At 41.3% G+C, this 9,608-nt stretch overlaps 1 protein-coding gene across 1 annotated transcript; it reads left to right on the forward strand.

The window, feature by feature from the left end:
- The first annotated feature begins 964 nt into the window (after nucleotides 1-964).
- LOC143388136 (chromodomain-helicase-DNA-binding protein 7-like) lies at nucleotides 965-6,478 on the forward strand. The gene is made up of 4 exons (XM_076842083.2): nucleotides 965-1,249; nucleotides 2,440-2,580; nucleotides 2,792-2,896; nucleotides 4,476-6,478. The coding sequence occupies exons 1-4, from the start codon at nucleotides 965-967 to the stop codon at nucleotides 5,391-5,393; spliced, it is 1,449 nt and encodes a 482-aa protein (XP_076698198.1). The 3' UTR covers nucleotides 5,394-6,478.
- Nucleotides 6,479-9,608: the final 3,130 nt, after the last annotated feature.

Consider the following 9,608-nt stretch of genomic DNA (forward strand, 5'->3'; position numbering starts at 1 on the left):
GGCTCAACTTGTAATGATATATAATAGTTGTATATGTGTGTCATGACCAAGGTGTGCCCCAGGTACATTTTGAGTCCAAAAGAAGACTGGGAGTGGAAGGAGGAGGATATGGGTGGAGTGCATGGGTGGGAGGTGGAGGGAGATCCAGGAGGAAATTTTTCCAGAGATGGTCATATTTTTATTAAGTTTTGAAGATCACGTAGGAGCCAGAGGTATGGAGCAAGAGAGAGAGCCTCAGTGTCTGATGAACTGGAAGTTACTGGCTGGGAAACTTGGTGAGGAGGCAGACTTCAGCGGAGAGAAGCTTGGAGATAAGGCAGGTGCAGATTGTGGAGGGCCTGGGTTGCCATGCTGAGGAACTTGGACTACCCTGAAAGCAAGGGATCCAGTTGTCACAGTGGTTTAAGTAAGGGAGCATTAAATATCGAACCAAAGTGGTATTTTGGGAAACTCATTCCAGTGTAGCAGTGGGGAGATTGAATTGAAGTGGGCTGGGACTAGAATCAGACCGTTTAGGAAAGTTGGAAGACCATGGTGGGAAAAGATAAAGCTGTGGGAGTAGAGAAATGGGGGTCTGGAGGTTGAGAGAACAGAGTTTAAGGACCAGTAACTGGATGCTGGCTTCTGTTAGGGTTGTTCTTTCCAGTATTGCCACATAACCTACCACAAAATGTCACTCCACCAACAAAACTATACCTTGAACAGATGCTTCTCAACCCACCTTTTGTGCCTGTTGAGCTCAGATCCTGTTGCCCACATTGTGTTCTAGCGGCTTGCCTAGCATTTCAAAGCATGGAGCCATGATGGACTTCGAATTTTCTACCCAATTACTAATTCTACATTGTGAAGAATGGTATAAAGCATCGTGTTCTAATTTAATAGTCATTCCAAAACTGGCATTGTTTCAAGGAACTTATATTCCCCCTCTTTGAAAGATCCATTAGGCCAAGAGTGTTTTCTTGGGATGGGACATTGTCAGGATCTCTGTCTTCATCTGAGAATTCAGATCATTGTCAACTTTCTGCAGGAGGATGCTGAGGTGACCAAAGCTTTTGAAGAAGATATAGAAACTCCACCAATAAGAAACATTCCTTCTCCCGGACAGCTGGACCCAGACACGCGGATCCCTGTTATCAATCTAGAAGATGGGACAAGGCTGGTGGGGGAAGATGCTCCTAAAAATAAGGATTTAGTGGAATGGCTGAAGCTGCACCCTACTTACACTGTTGACATGCCAAGTTACGTACCAGTAAGTATTATGGAGTTTAGAATTGGCAGGAACCCTGTTGGGCCAGGCCTCCTCATTCCCATCCAACATGGAAATCCCTGATGACAGGTCCCTCTGCCTTTTGCTTGAATGCATCCTCTTTGAACCTTCCCCAGTTTCTTGTCATTGTGTCTCTTAAATTAGAAAAACTAGCTACAGGTTCTGTCCTGCTGAAGTACGTTCTTAGAGTTCCTTATAGATGTTCATTATTCATTTTTACACTTCTCCCACATAAGAGACATGATTTCTTCAGCTGGTCTTCCCATAGCGTGCTTCCCAGGTGGACTCATTGTTGGGATAACAGTCTCAAATGCACTTTAGGGGGTTTCAGACAAGGTTTAACCATCCTAGAAAGCTGCAAGGTCATTACTTTCAGAGATTTGACCAGTTAATTTGACTCGATTTTTTTTTTTTTTTTTTTGGAGCACTGAGCTGCTTCCCCAACTTGTTTTATTTATCAAGACCAGGTTTCACTAAGTTGCCTAGGACCTCATTAAGTTGCTAAGGCTGGCCTTAAGATCCTTCTGTCTCAGCCTCCCGAGTTGCTAGGATTACAGATACATGCCACTAGGCCCTGATGGCCATAGATTTTATTGACTAATATCAAGCGATAGGTGGTTAATATCTCCAGATAATTGGTTACAAACCCTTTGCTAGCTGGCAACACAAATCTTTTATTTCCTATACTTATGTGATTGGTGTTTTTAAAAATATAAAGTGTTCTGGGCCTTGGTTTCGGATTGTTGTTGTTGTTAGTTTAGGCCCACTCAGTTCTTGCTGTTAAAGACCTCCTCGCTGCCCCACCCTTACCACATCATCAATACACAAGATTCGGGAACAAAAATCTCACTTTTTCTCTGTGTTCAAGTTGCTGACTAGAAATCAGTGAAGGGACTATAGAAAGCTGTTGTTTAAATACCATAAATTAGTTAAACTTTTGAACAAACCCTTTAAAGGAGTTATTGATTGAGCAGATTCTTATATGTTTGCTTAGTTCTTGATAGTCCAGGGCCTGGGGTTCCTTTTAAAGAACAGTATAGCCTCTGAATGCTTCAAATGGTTCTTGAAACCTCCATAAGAGTTGAAAATGACCTGACGCTTCTCTTTGGCATTTGTATAGGAAAGAGTTGGTGCTAAAAACAGTTTTACTGAATGCATTTTTTCTTTTGCAGAAGAACACAGATGTGCTGTTTTCCTCGTTTCAGAAACCGAAACAGAAACGACATCGATGTCGAAATCCTAATAAATTGGATATAAACACTTTGACAGGAGAAGAAAGGGTACCTGTTGTCAATAAGCGAAATGGGAAGAAGGTAAAGGTTGGAAAAGGGACTTGATTGCCATGATTTTTATTAAACCCCGAAAGAAGTGTCTTTTCCTGCCATTGTTTGTAAGGAGGAAGAATTCCATTTCTCTTAGAGTATGTGTATGCGTGTGTATACAGGTGGGGCAGGAAGAAGAAATGAGGGGAGTTGGGAGGGAAGACTCTGGGGTTTTTAATCCTTCCTAAAATGCCTTTCCCAGATGGGTGGAGCTATGGCACCTCCAATGAAGGATCTACCCAGGTGGCTAGAAGAAAATCCTGAATTTGCAGTTGCTCCAGACTGGACTGATATAGTTAAGCAGTCTGTAAGTACAAACTCTGCATCTCTTTTTAGAAAGGTATCCATATACAACTGTGTTCCTTTATCTTCCATTGGCCATTGATTATTTAGCTGTAACTTATTCTTATCTTAAAAGAACGGACATAGTACATGATTTTACTATTTCATTAACACATCATCGTTCCTTACGTCAATACATCATTAATCTGAAGTGAATTGACTGTGGTTTAAAAGGCTTGTGTAGAAACACATTCACAGTCTTGGAGGTGGACTTGCTCCTGGTAAGCCTATTGAACAGCTCCTCTATACAGTGGAGTTCGTGCTGGTTGAGTTCATTAAGAGTATTAATTGGGCTGGGGATGTGGCTCAAGCGGTAGCGCACTCGCCTGGCATGCGTGCGGCCCGGGTTCGATCCTCAGCACCACATACAGACAAAGATGTTGTGTCCGCCAAATACTAAAAAATAAATATTAAAATTCTCTCTCCCTCTCTCTCCTCTCTCTCACTCTTTCTTTAAAAAAAAAAGTATTAATTATGATTTCCAATTTTAAAATTACTGATTAATGACATGAATTGTTTTATATATGTTTGGATTATACAATATAATTGACTATTTCCTGTTGGTGTGTACTTCCATCAGTTGTGACATGCATCACTGTCCTATGAACTGCCACTATGGTCAGGATAGATTCCCTCCCGCCTGTCTCCTTGTGCTATCCTCTCCCCGACCCAAGCTCCTAACCTTTACTGACCTAACTTCATACCTTAGAGTTCTATCTTGTTGAGAAGGTAAAATGAAAATATAAAGTCTGCAACCTTCTGAGATGATTTCTTCTGCTTATTATATTATTCATCCAAGGGGTTGTGTGTCTTAAAAGTTGGTTCTGTTCCATTATTGAATATTTCATTGCTTGGATATACCTCCACATGTTAGTCCAGCATTCACAGAAGGACCTCTGAGTGGACTTCAGATTTTTGAAATTTAAAATGGAACTGCTACAAACATTTGTATACAGGTTTTGTTGTAAACATGACTTTTCATTTCTCTAGGATGGACACTAACATATAATCTGAGTTAATTCAATTTTCCATCTTTTTCAATTACTTTTTTCCTATTACTTAATTTTTGAAATATCCAAAAGAAAAGATTATCATGTGTATAAAAATCCTATAAGGTATTTAACTTTCATTATTTGATAAATTTTCTCCCATAGTCATTTTTTTAATTGAAAGCTATTTAATTTGCACATGAAAATTATCCACGTTGAAGAGGTACAGCGTGGTGGTATGGTGTGTATATGCGTCACATACTGTCACCAGTCATCGGCTGCTTTTTGATGACTTAGTTCTTGCATGATGGAAGTAGCTGATGTGACATTTACCTTGGACAATTTTTCTGCAATTCAGCAAGCTGGCATGATGATAATGAACACACACTTTTTCTTTCCTAAGTTTTACCATTGAGCTTTTAGAATGGGAATGATGGCTGACGTATTTCCCTTTAGAACATCACTTCCAGTTATCACAGGTGCCCACAGTGAAATCAAGTTTTCTTCTTCTGCAACCTCTGAAGCCATTGTTTGCCTTTGCCGTTGTTCCTTTAGGGTTTTGTTCCCGAGTCCATGTTTGACCGCCTTCTCACTGGACCTGTGGTGAGGGGAGAAGGAGCAAGCAGAAGAGGAAGAAGGCCCAAGAGCGAAATTGCCCGAGCAGCTGCAGCCGCTGCTGCTGTCGCCTCCACGTCAGGGATCAATCCCTTGTTGGTGAACAGCCTGTTTGCTGGGATGGACCTGACGAGCCTGCAGAACCTCCAGAATCTCCAGTCCCTCCAGCTGGCGGGTCTCATGGGCTTCCCTCCAGGACTGGCGACAGCTGCCACCGCCGGAGGCGATGCTAAGAACCCTGCTGCCGTGCTGAACCTGATGCTGCCAGGAATGGCAGGCCTGCCCAACGTGTTCGGACTGGGCGGGCTGCTGAACAGCCCTCTCTCAGCTGCTACTGGAAACACCACTACTGTTTCTAGTCAAGGAGAACCGGAAGACGGCACTTCAAAAGGAGAAGAGAAAGGAAAGGAGAAGGAAGACGAGAACAAAGACTCTGAGAAAAGCACAGATGCTGTTTCAGCTACTGACTCTGCGAATGGATCTGTTGGTGCTGCTACTGCCCCGGCCGGATTGCCCTCCAACCCGCTCGCCTTCAACCCTTTCCTCCTGTCCACCATGGCCCCAGGCCTCTTCTACCCATCCATGTTTCTACCTCCAGGACTGGGGGGATTGACGCTGCCTGGGTTCCCCGCATTGGCCGGACTCCAGAATGCCGTGGGTTCCAGTGAAGAAAAGGCTGCTGACAAGGCCGAGGGAGGCCCCTTTAAGGATGCAGAGAACCTGGAAGGCAGCGATGCGGAGGAGAGCCTGGACAAGACTGCGGAGTCCTCCGTCCTCGAAGACGAGACAGCACAGGGTGAAGAGCTCGACTCGCTCGATGGGGGGGACGAGATAGAAAACAATGAAAATGATGAATAACCAGTACCAGTTCCAGTTAAAGTGTTTAAAACTTTTGACAAGTGGTAGTCCTACTGTTTACACTCACAGTTAATGTTCATACCTAGTTTTATAAGCTGTTCTGTAACATAGTGTAGCAAAAGAAAAAAAAAGAAAAAAAAAAAAGTCCAAGTCATGTTATACAGGTGTGTCAAAAGGTATCTTGGTCATTAAGTATTGTGCAGTGCATTATTTATTATCCCTAGGAGAGATGAAATTTGAGAGGTGATCATGTCTTTTTAAGGAAACTTACATAATGCTCTGCTTTTTTTTTTCTTTTGGTACCATTGGTATTATAATAAAGAGCAATTTGTAACTGAGTGGCACTAATGGAAGGAAGTGCTGCTCAAAGGAAGTATGAAGTTATATATTTAATTTTTTAATTTTAACTTTTAATTTTTTTTTTTTTTTTTTTTTTTTTTTTGCTGTGAAGGTCAAGATGAAATTTACCATACATATCATACTTGCTCATTCGTTTCCCTTTTGGACTGTACGGGGGTTCCCACATTGCGCATACACACACATCCACACACTCTGACAATCTCCACGCTAGTGTGAACGCCTCTGTCCCGAGGCGCAGCAATAATAAGGCAGCTGTTGAATGTGAAGGGTCCCTTTGGAAAATTAACCTACTGGGAGGGTTCTTGCCAGACAGAACTACAGTTCCATTGTCTCGTGGTCTTGTAATGCACTGGTATAAACAAAATAAATAGAAAAATAAATAAAGAGTGAGAGAAGTGAGAATCAGGTACCTTTTTTAAATTAAAGGACTTTGTTACTTTAGCCACAAAGCTAAAACAGCATTACCTCAGCTCTAAACTAGCCTTGAAGTTTACAGACATGACTTTGTAAATGTATTGTTTTTCTTTGTTGTGATGTCCTTTTATTTTTCCTTTGAAAACTGCTATCATGTAAGATAAAATGTAAATTGCTGCCAACTGTAGTAATGATGCTTTTAATAAAAGTGACCCATGATATGCAGAGATGTAATTATAGAATGTAGTATGTAGGGAAACTGGTGTTCACTCTATTTTTTGTATTCGCAATAGATGCAAATACAGCATTCTGGCTTTTGTACAGTTTCTTGATATATCCTCTTATACCAGATTAGCTATTAGTAATACCCTAAAGTGATTGTCTTTGAGACTAGATGGGAAGGAAAACCTTGAATTACCTTCACACAGTTCTATGCCGGATATCTCAACAGAAAAAGCACACAAAATCCTCCTCCTACTCTTCCCCCAAAGGGCATCTGAGACGGAGAATACTTAAAAATGTGTGCAGCATGTGATAATGTGGTACACCGAAGAACAAAAGGGCAAAGGAAAAAAGGAGGCTTTAATAGGCACAATATCTAGGTCATTTATCCTTGGATAATGGGTAGAAAAACACAATGCCATAGTGTCAGCAAGGGACACAAAGGCGCTCTGGTGTCCTGCAGACCAGAGCCTGATGCCAGAAACCAGTGTGTGGAAAAACCCATGTGGCATTAAAACAGAACCACTTCAGCACACGTATGCACGCACACAGAGTCTAAAGAGCCCTTGGTTTGCAGGCCCCTTTATGACCTTTGATATTTGAAGTAAAATATAAATTGAGACCTACCATTTTCACCTTTATGTCACCTGAACAAACAAAGCAATATTTCCATCCAGCCAAAAAGAAGAGGAAATGTAGGTGAAATTGATTTGTTCGTGTTGCCCCCTGCCCGCCCTTTGTTCCCTCCCCTTCCTCCTCTGCCCTGGTATACACACAGGCTATCCCCCACCCAACGTGTGATAAGACAGCATGTGTAAATTCCTTTTAGACAAGGGATTCAGTTCATTTGCATCTAGTACGATTATCTCTTGAACTTTAATGGGCAGTGCGCATTGGGAGGAAGTGCCTTAGCATATCTTCTGACCTGAAATTCACTGGACATGGAATGTAAGACCAGCTCTGCACCAAGTACAGGGAATTGAAGTATTTAAATAACTGAAAGAGTAGGGAGAATTTGTTGAATGCATTATGAAGTCTTCCCACGATTCTATATGTATTGGAAATTTTCTGGTGAGCTTCCATAAATAGAGAAGGCAATATGACTATCCCCATAACATCAATTGTTAAGAGCAATGATGATGAACCTCAAAGGAAGGTGTCAGTTGTTTGCAGCCAGCAGAAACCCTGAGTTGCTAAGTCAAAGCCCACTCTGTTCATGGTTCACCTGTTGACATGATTTTAAACTCATTCAGATTTGCACATCGATGAAGTGCATTTTTCCATTCCAGTGGAATTCTTGATAACTAGATTTTTAGTCTAAGAACTATTTTTAATTCAGTCTGATAGTAACCAGTGTACACTTAGTGTGAGCGAAGTAGCCAGGTGCTGAGAACTGTCCCAGGCATCGCTGCCTGTCTCTGAAGGAGATACTGCTCTTCACGAGGAAGCTGAGCAAGGCATGGGGAGTGCAGCCAACTGGCCAATGTGCAAGTGCAGGAGCAAGGTGTGGACCAGGTAGTCTTGACTTCAGAGCCTATGCACACCCTCCTAAGGCACAGCGCTTCTTAGGTCTTGAAAGAAAATCATTTTCTAGTGATGATCTGAAGTGCTTGATATTCCTGTATTTTTATGTCTCCCTGCTCCTTGAATAATAGATGAATGTTGTGAACTCTGGCAAAGTAAACTTGAGTCCCAGTTAGCTCATTTATATTTGTATTTGTTTTGCCCTACAAATATTTATATCATATAAAGAAATCAAGTCTTTTTTAAAAAAAAAAAAAAAAAAAAAAAGAGCTTAACCCAAATGAATCACAGAACTTGTCAATTGAAAACCTGGTATTTAAACCCAGATTGGCTTAACTCCAAAGCCCAAGCTCTTAGCTACTGTGCTAGCATGTTCAACATTCACTGGCAAACGTGTATTGGGTGCCTTGTGCTAGATGCTATGCTGGAAATTAAAGAAATGAAAACAGACCAATCCCTCTGTCATGTAACATATTCCAGTAGGAAGAGGTGGCTGATGGATTATTATACTATTAAATAAGGCAATAGGTGGTAAGGAAGCATGACGCTGTGGAGAGAGCTCGGCTCACAGCTGAGAAGCAGTAGACAGATGAAGATCTGATTGGAAAATGTTCCAGGCAAAGGGAAGAGTATTTGGGATTGGCAACAAACTTGGAATAAGCATTGGGAAGCAGGAGCCCTATCACACAGGTCCTGGAAGGCCTAGGTGGGAGGGTTGGTGTCCTTCTATGCACTAAATTAAGTTCTTGGTTTTATGGAGGGAAGTGATACGATCATGTGTGTGTTTAAAAGTTAAGTGCAGCAGCAATTGCAAAAATAAGGACTTGTAAAAGGGAGTCAGGAATTCCAACTGGGAGACTCCTGTAGCAGCCTTTGATCTAGGTAGTTGGTGGTGACAAAATTGGAAAACAGTGGATGGATTCCAGATATATTTTTAAAGAGGTAGAGCCTCCTATTTAACTCTTTGGTGAATACATTCAATTAATTCAGGACTAGTACTACTGAAAAGCACCTGAAAAACCAACAGATAAAGAATGTCCACTGTGCGTTTTTAAAAAATAATGCTGAGACTCGTGTTATGAGAATAGAATAAGAATACTGAAAACAAATTTTTTCCTTCATGTCCTGTTAATTTTTGATTCAATGAAAAACATTTGTTAATTGTCTTGAGGAAGAGATTTTAGAAGTGACTTCTGAAATCTCTTTAGAAGTGACTTCTGACAGGTAGAGTGGGTGAGAATGTCTGAGCCTGCCCAAGTGATGTGTGTGCAGTGAACATCTCTGTCTCCATCCATAAATTTAAATTAGGACACAAAACAACATAAACGACTTCTTACTAACAAGCACTTAAAACTTGGGATCGCTCTTACTCAGTCAACATGGCTCTCTAATGAGCAGTTTTATGTATTTTCTCAGCACAGGTAAGATTTACCACAGTTTTATAGGATGTCTTACAGTAAAGTAGACTCCATTTGGCAAAAAAAAAAAAGATAAATTACCTGCTGAAATTTCATCTAATGTAAGACTCCTTCAGTGACAAGCATTTCATCACTGAGTTTTTTTGGTGGAGGAATCATCCAACTTGGGGAATTTCCTGGTCAGGATGAGAATGGTCCTTTTCGAGGTATTTTGGAATCTATAAGTCGATATCCAGTACCACATACAATCAGCCTCCAATGGATCTCTGCGGGTCTA

The sequence above is a fragment of the Callospermophilus lateralis genome, unplaced genomic scaffold (genome assembly GCF_048772815.1).
Source record: "Callospermophilus lateralis isolate mCalLat2 unplaced genomic scaffold, mCalLat2.hap1 Scaffold_286, whole genome shotgun sequence".
NCBI lineage: Eukaryota > Metazoa > Chordata > Mammalia > Rodentia > Sciuridae > Callospermophilus > Callospermophilus lateralis.